Consider the following 12,105-nt stretch of genomic DNA (forward strand, 5'->3'; position numbering starts at 1 on the left):
CAGACGGTGGCTAGGATATTCTCAATTGCCCTAAGGTGTACTAAAGTGAGTAGATGTGTGTGGTGCTTTGTAATGGATTACCACCCTGTGCAGGGTGTATTTTCTTGTGCAAAATGTTTACTGTGAACAGGATAGATCAGTTAAAGCAAAAAAAAAAAATTATATTAAATATATTTGATATATTTAATATATTCGAATATATTTGATAATTCGATATAATGATATCAAATATACAACATGCTGTTGTAGGGCAGTTCCTAGCTAGCGGTTAAGGGACTGGACTAGTAATCAGGTCGCTGGTTCAAGCCCCACCATTGCCAGGTTGCTGCTGTTGGGCCCTTAGCCTCAATTGCTTAGGCTGTATACTGTCACAGTACTGTAAGTCGCAGTGGTGTAACTACAGGAGGGGGGGGGGGGGCAGGTGCACTGGGGCCCATGGCAGGGGGGCTCTCCATGACATGAACTCAACCACCCACCTCACTGCCCTCCCATTGGCTGCGCGTATTATGGCAAGCCAAACAGGATATATATAGCAAACACTGATTTTTATGGAATAAAATGGTATATATGTGAAATTTGTTGAGGGGGACCAAAATGTTTTTTGCACTGGGGCCCATGAGCTCCTAGTTACGCCACTGGTAAGTCGCTTTGGATAAAGGCGTCTGCTCAATGCTGAAAATTTAAATTGATATTTTTAAACAAATATTTTCCTAATTTCATTCCTGATGTCACATTATGCAACATGGCTTTTATTTGAATCTTGTTTTTTTACTGGCAGTATTAATTAAAGAGATTTTTTATTTTGCTGAGCACATCACTCACTCCACGTCCTCTGTGGGCGAATCAATGTCACTGTGGTGAGTCGACTCCAGTGCTCGAGAGCCGACTCTTTATTCCCAATCCATGGATTCAAAGAATCGACTCTTTCTGGGATCGACTCCTGGCTGCTGACATCCATAAGCTTTTCTCCTCTGCAATGCTGTGACATATACAAATGGCTGTCTATCCGCTTCCCTGAGCATCTCTACTTCCTGCAGCCTTTGCTGCTTCATCGCTTAAATCGTCAATTATTTATCAATTCGACATCCGAAACATCCGACCGGGTGTTTTGGCCCTCATCCGCGCTCATATTTGCGCATCTCCATCGTCTCTTATGCGTTCCGATTTTGGTACCTCTCCGCTTACATCCTCCACGACCCAAAAACAGCCATGTACTCATGTACAGTGATGCTGACGACCTCTGTGCTCATCGTGAACCTAATTCTGCAATACGTGTCTTCACAAAACGGTAAGTAGGAATTTACCCTGCAGAAAATAGCTTATTTACATCAATACTGCAAAACATTTATTTCTGAACTATTACTACACATTGTCCTGTTTGCCATGGGTTGCTCTGGATGGTAGTTTAATTTGGTGTTTATTTATAATTATTATATTTTCAATAAAACCCTGAAAACATCATCTATTTTTAGTTGACAAAATGGATAAAATATCTGCTTTATTCTAATATGTGTCAGGTAAACAGAACCAGAGGGGATTCCCTATTCCTTGCATTTGTAATATATATTGGTTATGCAGCTTGCCATAAGTTGACATTAACAAGAATCTAACTGAGATGCTTGGCATATGCCATCATATTTGCATTAATTAAATGCTGTTATAATAATTTGCATCATTAAAAGTCATCCAGTAAACAATTTATGTAGCCTGGCCTTAGTCAGCATGGTAGTACATCAAAAATATATCTTTGGTTGTGAGTAGGTTGGTACATATGCTGTGTGTCATTCATTTACATTTTTATATAATAGTTTCTTACAGGGAAATTTACAGTTAATGTTAAAAAAACACCTAGGATTGGTGAAGCATTACCATTGGTGTACTATTTGCTTCGTTGACCCCGAGGTGCTTGGCTTGTGTAATGATTGTACGTTGCATAAATACAGTCAATGTTGGGTTGCAGCGCTCATTCTGTGTGGAGTCATTCTGATCTTGTCATATTATACCACATGGTGCTAATTGCGTAAAAATGGTCATTTGTAAAAAAGTAATTACTGATATAGTCATTTTCATGAATCAGACTGAGGGGTAAGGGAAGCATAGTGGTGCATCCCATAGAGTGAGTCCTTCCCAGCAGGTAAGATCCTGGGTTCGGTCCTTGGCATTTTTCTGTACATACAGCAGAATAGCAGTTTGCAAAATGAAACTGATCTTGGGTTGTTGGGTTGGTTTAAATGGTAGGAATATTAAATTTTATACCCCCCCCCCCCCCCCCCCACACACACACACACACTCACACACACGTTTAGTGTGTTGCAGGCATCAAATTCTAAATTTGTTTATATTTTTAAAATCCTAATATGTTTTCAGTGAATGAATTAGACATATTTTCTTTATGTTTGTCATTTATATGAAGGTTGAAGGGAATAAACAAATCACATTTTTTGCATTTTTTATTGCATTGTACAAAATGTCCCAATTTTCCCTACACTACTACACTATAGCCAGCCGGCCAGACAGACAGACAGATAGATAATAAAGGTCTGTCCAAAATGAGGAACAAACACAATTTCAGGAGCGCTTACACTCATATCCTGCAAGCATGCATTGTATTCTAGGCATACTGGGTTAACAGTCCATTTGATTTTTATCCTATCAACTTACTGTAAAGCTTTACAAGGACTAAAGACTGGAATCAAGCAACAACTCAACTAGCTTCATGATACACATATGAAAATCAAAACAAAAATAACAATCCCATCTTCTCCAACACCATCACGTCATACGACATATGATTTTCTATTTTATTCATCAGCTTGTCATGCATGTTTGTGGCAGATGTAATGTGACCTGTCTTGTTCCTCAAAAAACGATATCATCTGAGGGGGCTATTAATGTGACAGCTTTGCTGCAGAACTAAGCTGATTGTTAAAAACAGTTTAATCAGCATGTGTGGGAGAAGTCAAGCAGGACCGATTCTGCATGGTGTAGCTGGATGGTCCTCAGAGGGCCAGATTCAGCAACAGCTATCTGCAGGACTGTAAATAGCTTTGGTCCATTGCGCTGCATGTTACTATTATTAGAACAGAGACACATAGCACACAACTGTGGCTTTAGAATCATTTTTGACAAAGGCTACTTCTTTTTAATTAATTGTATAGAGTTGCTTTCTCTGTGATCATCTATATTTCACTGAACTGTTAATGCTCAAAAGGCGTGAATTATCATGCATTTATTGTCACCAACCGCAACGCCCTGGACAGAAAGTCAATCCATCTCAAGGCATCACAGATTTATGCAATCAGTCACTCACTCACCCACTCACTTACTTACAAAGAAGCAATTTGAAGTAACTATTCCACCTTATGTATGTTTTTGAGATGAAACGTGAACATGTATAATAACAGACAAGAACATGTATAATTACTTGAAAGTGACCAGAGTCATGGATCTAACTTAAGCCAAGGACAACAGAGCCCGTCTTTATCTGGGTTTTCTTTACGTGGGATTCCTCTGTTTACTATGGGTTAGTTCATCCACCAGTAACACTCCAGTACATAGAGAGGCTGTTATAAATTGCACCCAAGTGTAAAAGAGGGATGCCCTATGATGAATTTCTCTTTTTAGTGCATTTTAACAAAGAAGGTGGAACACACTATGCTCTGTGTATTCTCTCCATGCCTGTAGAAATCTCATTCAGTCAAAAGAGTATTTGTGTGGTAAGGCACTGCAGGGCGAAGTTACGATTGATGTATATATTCCTATATATTCCAATGTTCAAAAGGGTTGAGGTCCGAGCTTAGTGCAAACCACAGAAATTCCTCCATGCCAAGCTTATCAAACCATGTTTTTATAGAACTACTCTGTGGAAAAAGGTGCAGCGATGTTGAAATAGGGAAGGTTTGAACTTGCTAACAAAATCTCAATGCTGTACTGGCTAGTTCATGAAGCTAAATTTCAATATACTAATTGGATAGCCAATATAACTAACTTAGCTCATACATGTTATGAATTGATCGGTTGTCCTAAGCTGATCAATTTTTAATTAATTATAAATTAACAAAGATCACATGCATAGTATGTTAAAAGCTTTTATTAAACTGAAGTGTGTCTTAAACAAGGCCTGCCAATGTTCCTATTCTATTAGAATATTGCCAAGTGAGACTGGCATCTGTCTTGAGACGGGAATAGAACAATGATGTGGAATTAAATAAAAAATGATTGCAGAAAGCTTGTAGGGTGGCACAGTGGCTAAGTGGGTAGCACTGTCGCCTCACAGCAACAAGGTCCTGGGTTCGATCCCCAGGTGGGGTGGTCCAGGTCCTTTTTGTGCGGAGTTTGCATGTTCTGTTTGGGTTTCCTCTGGATGCTCTTTAAAAACATGCAGCCAGGCTAATTGGAGACACTGAATTGTCCTATAGATACCTAGCCACTAGAATGCATAAACCAGTGCATTGTAGTGCCGGTCCCAAGCCCGGATAAATAGGTAGGGTTGTGTCAGGAAGGGCATCCGGCGTAAAAACTGTGCCAAATCAATAATGCGGATCACGACCCACCGGCAACCCCTAACGGGAGCAGTCAAGGAGATAGACAGATTACAGAAAGCTTGTACTAGAGCAGCCTTCTTTATGCATGATTGAATGAATGAGTCCCTCAGGCTGTTCCTGTTAGGGTTCACCATAGCAGATCATTCGTCCATGTATTTTGATTTAGTACAGTTGGACATCAGACATCCTACCTGATACATCCCAGTTATCTATTCAGGCTTTGGGCCAGCACTATGGCTCCTCTGATATGTGTCTCCCAATGTCTAGGTTCATGTAACAGTATGCACCTTCTGTATTTGTGAGCCCGTGTTTCTTAGTATGGTGAGGACAAGCTAATCATATCCAAAATATTTGTTAAGCTGAGAACTAAATGTTATAATGTCATAGGGGTTTCCAAGTGGCACAATAGAAAAGGGTTCCTATATTGTTCTGACGTTGACGTCACAGCAATGCCATGGGCCAGCCAGGAGCCACTTGGCCATGTTTCTCTGGTTGGAAGAGATTACATTTTGTCTACCCTGTCAATCATGCACGACAACCAATTTGGGTGTTTGTAGGCTAATGTATATGGATGGCAGTTAGACCCTTCTCCAAGTGAGTCAACTGAAAGCTGAGGAAAGTAATAAAATTGATGTATTTAGTTTAAACATTCTTCTATGTTTCACGGTTGAAAAATAATACAGACAATTCACTTTGGGATTGGGATTTCTAACATGAGAAAAATACTTTCATTTGAGTACATAAATGCACACGTTAGATGTTTGATTGCTGTGGAGAGCAGTTAGGCTGGTTGAGTCTGTGCTGTAGAAAGGAGATTTTGGTTTCAGTAATCCTGCTCTGTCAGAGGCAGCATGAGGCCTAATGCAGTGATTTGCTGTTCTTAGGACAACTAATATTCCCTTCTGGGAAAGGAGATACGGAAGTAAAGCTCATGGCGTCTCTGATCTGACTTGAAGACCTCTGCTGTACTGCAGGCTATTAACACTCATGAATAGCAAATTACCATTGCAGTGTAATTGCAGAATCTTACTTTTGGTGGTAATGTGTTTACTATCATCTATTAGAATTAGCCAGTGTTTACTACAGAATTGCTAAAAGTTAAGAAGGTTAAGGAGTTATTATCAATTTAGCACAAATGTGATTTTGTTGGTATAATACTGGCTTGTTGCTAATGTAGTTGGTCATAAGCCAGTTTTCCTGTTTGTTTTTAGTTGCTATTTTAGTTGTTATAATAAATACGCTTGTGCTGACATGGGTGAATTGGCACATCAAATGGTGTAACATTTAAAGTTCTTATGTGCAAGGGTATTTTTAAATTCACTTTGGTCCAACATTATCAACTGCAAAGACCTCTTAATGTCAAAACATATCAACAAAATTTTATTACTATAAGCACAGATGAAAATTCCTGCTCCATTCCTGAAGCATTTATTGGGTATATAAACTAAATTTACTTGTGCCTCTCTTTTTTAATATTTCCCCCATTTTGCATTTCCTCTATTGTTTATTCTTTACCCTGTGCCTTGCTGTATTTTGCTGCTTTTAATATTACAATACCCCAAGTCTCCAAATGTGATACTATAACTAAAATATAGCGACTTCAGACTCGACTTGGACTCGTTTCAAATGACTCGGACTCGACTCATGACTCGTAAACAAACGAGTCCCTAGTGGCAGCATGTGTTAACATTAATTAAGCGTGATTATATGTAATTATTATTATAAATATTCTGCTCTTTAATAACGCTACGGCCGTCTTAACCCACAATGCACGCAATGGGTAAATGTTACAGCCAGCTTCCGGCGTAGTGCTGAAGCGTCGCTCCCTACTCCCTACACAGTTTGAAGTTCACTTCATTTGAACATTGTCATTACCTTTGGATTGCAATCTCACTTAAAATGGTGGAATACCCTACGTAGTGCACTTCACAACTGGGGTGAATGGAACGCTCCTACAGAATTGGCACTAATGATTGTAAGAACCGCTTTCTGAACCAATCAGACCTTCTGATTTAAATTTTTAGAGAAATGAAATGCTGTTATTTGCATTTATTCAGTTTGCGTCACACAGATGATGTATCAATGAAACGCTTGATTGGCTTTCTAATGAGTTAGTGTTTTACTTCACAACCGGGGAAAAGTTTGGAGGTCTTTAATTATAAGCACATTTACAAAATAACGGATTATATTCCTAATGGGACACACGGTTATAAATGTAATAGCATCTGGAAGAACATAAGCTAAGGTAAGCAGTGGTTATGATTTTTTTTGCTGTGTTTGGGATTTTGGCCGCTGTTCTGTGATTTATCGTGCGCTTTTGATTTGCAATGAAAACAAAACGTATCAGTTTAAGCTTTTAACTGGAACCTTCTTGTTACGGAAATTACATTCATTTGCACAATGACTAGTAAAGTAAAACGGCAAAATACAGTTTTTATCTGAACTTACATATTATTTGTTTATTTCTACGCTACATTTCCAATATATGTTTTGTGTATATTATATTGACCCATGACTTGACTCGGACTCTAGTCTTAAGGCTTGTGACTTGACTCAGACTCTAGCCTAAAGACTCGTGACTTGACTCGGACTCGTATTTTGTGACTTGTGAACATCTCTGGTTGGGAGTTATGTCAGCCATTCATTAATTCCTAACTTTTGCTGTGCCCCCATACAACAACTAATCTATCCAAGGCCAGTGACCTCATGATCATACAATAGCTTTCTTTTTCAAAGTCCTTACAGGCAGATTTTACAATCAGCTATATTTCATACAGTCATGAATGGCATACATTGCAGTTTCTACAAATGTACAAATTAATGGTTCCAAGTTAGATGCACAAGATGTGCTAAAAGAACATTTAACAACTAGCATTTTTAAATACTGCTAGTTTCTAAATGTGACAAAGCAGGTTATTAAATAAATAAAATTTGCAAAATATATTGTAATATTACATATATTTAATGAAACTTAGCCTTCCCTGTACATGGTAGTGTTTTCCTAGGCTAAATTATTTTCCTATTTCCCCTATTGCAATTCCGTTGCAGCCAGCACTATTCCCTCACTGGCTAAGGAGAGCTGAGACTATCATACAGATGTGGACACGTCATCAAACAAATCTTTACACCTGTTAGCGGTGGAGTCTTACCAAGACCTATATCACATACAAAAAGTCACATAATGCACTCCACAAGTCCATCACTAGTTCAGGTGCCCAGACAGGGCTTGCTATTGTACAACAACAATGAAACTTTCCTTTCTCAGGCATCGCCAACTGTGCCTGTTTGGATGCCTGGCCAGGTTTATAGCAATGACTGAGATTTGAGCTTAAGAATGTAAAAGCATCAGCCGAGCAATATCTTCCACATAGTTCATTTAGTCCAAAATAGACCAGAGCACATATGTTTTTTTCACTGATGGTAAGGCAAGCCTATTTTATTTGCTATTGGCGTTCTCAGTCTAAGCCAACCAGCACTGACCTGTCCCTGCTGACCTTTATAGAGAAATTTTTGTCAGGAATATGGTGTAATGGGCCTAGTACAGTATGTTTTTCAAACTGAGAAAAGCTCCACACTGGTAAATGAATGCCAAACACTGCTCTTATTACTGTCATAAAGTGCTGACAAGCTAGTTTTGTTCTGCTAAGCAGTAAATCTAATAAACACAAGGTTTACCTAAAGACTTTCCTTTAATGTTAAATTTTGCACTTCACTCATCATTTTCTGAATTCTTTTGAATATATGTCATAAATATGCCAACACGGCAAAAATACAGTATTATAGTTCTGTACCATGAAACAGTATGACATATCTGTCAAAATTGTTTGTGATCTGTCAAAATTTGCTAGGGTGGTGCAGAGAGCTACCTCGCCAGTCCACCACTGTTGAAATCCAGGTTCAAATCCCAGCTGTGCTGGGCGTCTTGTTTCCAATGTCTTAGGGTAAACCGGTCTCACCACACTCTTAATCAGGATAAATCGGTTAATGTAGATTAAATGTAATAAAAATAAACAAAAGTTGAATATGTAATACACTAAATACAGTTTATACACTATATTGCCAAAAGTATTCACTCACCCATTCAAATAATTGAATTCAGGTGTTCCAATCACAGGTGTTCAGGTGTTCCATGGCCACAGGTATATAAAACCAAACACCTAGGCATGCAGACTGCTTCTACAAACATTAGTGAAAGAATGGCTCGCTCTCAGGAGCTCAGTGAATTCCAGCGTGGTACCGTGATAAGATGCCACCTGTGCAACAAGTCCAGTCGTGAAATTTCCTCGCTACTAAATATTCCACAGTCAACTGACAGTGTATTATAACAAAGTGGAAGCGATTGAAAATGACAGCAACTCAGCCATGTAGTGGTAGGTCATGTAGAATGACAGAGCGGGGTCAGTGGATGCTGAGGCCCATAGTGCAGAGTCAATCGCTACAGACCTTCCCATAAACACACTCCTAAACCTTGTGGAAAGCCTTCCCAGAAGAGTTGAAGCTGTTAATAGCTGCAAGTTCATATGCATGTACAGGCAGACGAGCGAATACTTTCGGCAATATAGTGTATGTTAATGGAAAAAAGCTAAGACCAGCTGTCCATGTGTGAAAAAGTATTTAGCCTCTTAGTTAGCCTACCTTATGGAAGAAGAGTTTGCAAAATTAATCGGCTAAAGCTGAACTATAATGCTGCAAAAAGGTAATTATTTCTCATCATAAATATCTCAAATAAACAACTGCCAACTATCTGTGGCGTCTGAATTGTTTTAGTTCTTTTAATCACATCTTTCTGTATTTGTATAGTTTTAAAATAATTATAAGTACAAAGTAAAGGCGTAATGCAATAGTAAAACAATAGGTAAATGACCAGAATGTAATAAAACTAGAAAGATCACTAAATCAATAACTAACAAAATGTTCATGCAAACAAAACATTACTAATATGACATGATGAGACCTAGTTGTAGCCTAGTGGTTAAGGTACTCGACTAGTAGAAGCAGAAGGTTGCTGGTTCAAACCCCACCACTACCAGGTTGCCGGTGTTGGGCCCTTGAGGAAGGCCCTTAACCCTCAATTGCTTAGACGGTATAATGTAAGTTGCTTTGGATAAAAGTATCTGCTAAATGCTGAAAATGTAAATGTAATATCTGCTGTCACAGAAAAGAGAAAAGAGTGATGTTTCACTAACTGATAAGATGCCAAATGTGATTCAGGCAATGAGAAGCATTACACTAAGCCGTGACTAGTAACAGATGATCCAGTCATCCAGGCACTCATTCTGTTCCAGCATAGTCTGACCTTGTTTTTCTCTGACAGCAGTTAATGTACGATAATCACTGCACTCGAAAACAGGTTTGCTTTTCATAATAGATAGATGCTGAGTCTTAATAAATAATATACCTATCATCTGTTTGGATTTGATTGTACTATATTATAAAGAAATCAAGGTGATATGGATATCTATTAATGGTAAGATTTACAGTTCACAAAATTAAAATTATTTTAAAACTTTGAATGAGTGATATAATAACAACAACGGCAGTGTTATTATTATTATTATTATTATTATTATTGTAAAACAAACCCTAATTCTGGAAATGTTGGGACACTATTACATACATGTAAAATGTAATCTGTGATTATTGTGTCTCTTGAATCTTTTTTTTAACCCTTTGATGCACAAGCTAAGCAAACCCCTTCTAATGCACAACATGGGTGGAAAATGACCCATATTCATCCATTCAAGAATATTTTCACATGCACATTCATGTATTTACTGTCTTAGCTAATAAAAGCTATCTATACTAGAATATGTAAACAGCTAGCAAGCAAATAGTATTGGATATATTCAAGATTCAAGGGCCTAATCTTTGGTTGTCTTTCAAAAGATCAGTAAATATGTTTTTGACTACAAACACTTACAAATGTCAGTAGTTCCTGTCAAATTCCATAGTAAATACATAAGGGTCATTTTTGACCCATGTTGTGCATTAGAAGGGTAGTGATACAAAAATTATTTTTATCAAAAAAGTAAAAAATATTAAACTGAAATAAGGATTTGTGATGATCAAAAACAAGTTAATTGAGGAATTCATGGAAGCTTGAATGACAAAATTAATTTATTGCAAAGATATAGAAAATAAAAACTCAGTTGGGTCACTTTTGACCCAGGTTGTGCATCAAAGGGTTAAACTAACAAAGGTATTAAAAAAAAATTTTTCAATGTTTTCACTGACCAACTTAATTGTACTTATATATATTTGTAAATATTAACAAATTAACAATTTAATCCCTGCAACACACTCCAAAAAGTTAAAACAGAATCGTGTTTAACATTGTGTTACAACATTATGACCACTGACAGGTGAAGTGAATAACACTGATTATCTCTTCATCACATCACCTGTTAGTGGGTGTTATTAGGCAGCAAGTGAACATTTTATTAAAGTTGATGAGTTAGAAGCAGGAAAAATGGGCAAGTGTAAGGATTTGAGCGAGTTTGACAAGGGCGAAATTGTGATGGCTAAACGACTGGGTCAGAGCATCTCCAAAACTGCAGCTCTTGTGGGGTGTTCCCAGTCTGCAGTGGTCAGTATCTGTCAAAAGTGGTCAAAAAAAGGAACAGTGGTGGCCTCCAAATTCCCCAGATCTCAATCCATTCGAACATCTGTGGGATGTGCTGGACAAACAGGTCTGATCCATGGAGGCCCCAACACGCAACTTACAGGAGTTAATTAAAGGATCTGCTGCTAACATCTTGGTGCCAGATACCACAGCACACCTTCAGGGGTCTAGTGGAGTCCATGCCTCGCCGGGTCAGGGCTGTTTTGGCAGCAAAAGGAGGACCAACACAATATTAGGAAGGTGGTCATAATTAGTATAGTAATTAGTATAGTAATGCCTGATCTGTATAAATCCACCTGTCGTGTCCATGTTGGCTGGCAGATTGATGAAGGCACATACTGATGGAAAGTGCAGTTCTCTTTAAACTGCACTTTAAAAGCATTTTCTTCATCTCATAATGCATTATTTGCTTCACCTGGGGGTGGCTCTTTGTAAGTGCCCTTGTAACTCAGCTCATCACTGAGTCCTCCGACTTCCTGTCCTGTTCCCTGTGTGTCTGTTTGTGGTTCATTTAGCTGGTTCTGCTTTAATGACCTGCCAGGCTTCTTTCACTGGTCTTTTTAAAAATACTTTTCCATTGTTTTAGTTTCCGAGAGCTCAGACGGTGGGCATGCCAGCTTTCTTGTGTTTTTTTTTTTACAAGCATTTCAGTGTTATTGTCACAGGAGTCCCATGTTAGACTTGAGTTGTGTCCAGTGGTGGCCTGGCACATTTCTTGTGTTTTTTGCTGCTGCAGGGTTGCTGGGTTTCCCTATCTGGTTTTCTGGCCAGTGTTTGGGTTGTAACTCACTGGTGGATCGAGTAGCTGGTGCAGTTGTTCTCCAGATTATACCTGGATTTTTCTGTGTTTCCTGGTGCATGGTATGTAGTCTTTCTTCTTCAATAGGGAAGTCTTTTTTACTCTTGAGTTCTGCTTTTGGGTCTTTTTGTTTTCTACAT

General features: G+C 38.4%; 1 protein-coding gene across 1 annotated transcript in view; it reads left to right on the top strand.

Moving 5' to 3' along the window:
- The first annotated feature begins 1,227 nt into the window (after nucleotides 1–1,227).
- Nucleotides 1,228–12,105, top strand: part of nptnb (neuroplastin b) — a 46,756-nt gene continuing 35,878 nt past the window's right edge. The window contains exon 1 of the mRNA XM_063005162.1: nucleotides 1,228–1,288. Coding sequence (XP_062861232.1) covers nucleotides 1,228–1,288 — 61 coding nt within the window. The remainder of the gene's footprint in view (nucleotides 1,289–12,105) is intronic.

The sequence above is a fragment of the Trichomycterus rosablanca genome, chromosome 11 (assembly GCF_030014385.1).
Source record: "Trichomycterus rosablanca isolate fTriRos1 chromosome 11, fTriRos1.hap1, whole genome shotgun sequence".
Lineage (NCBI taxonomy): Eukaryota > Metazoa > Chordata > Actinopteri > Siluriformes > Trichomycteridae > Trichomycterus > Trichomycterus rosablanca.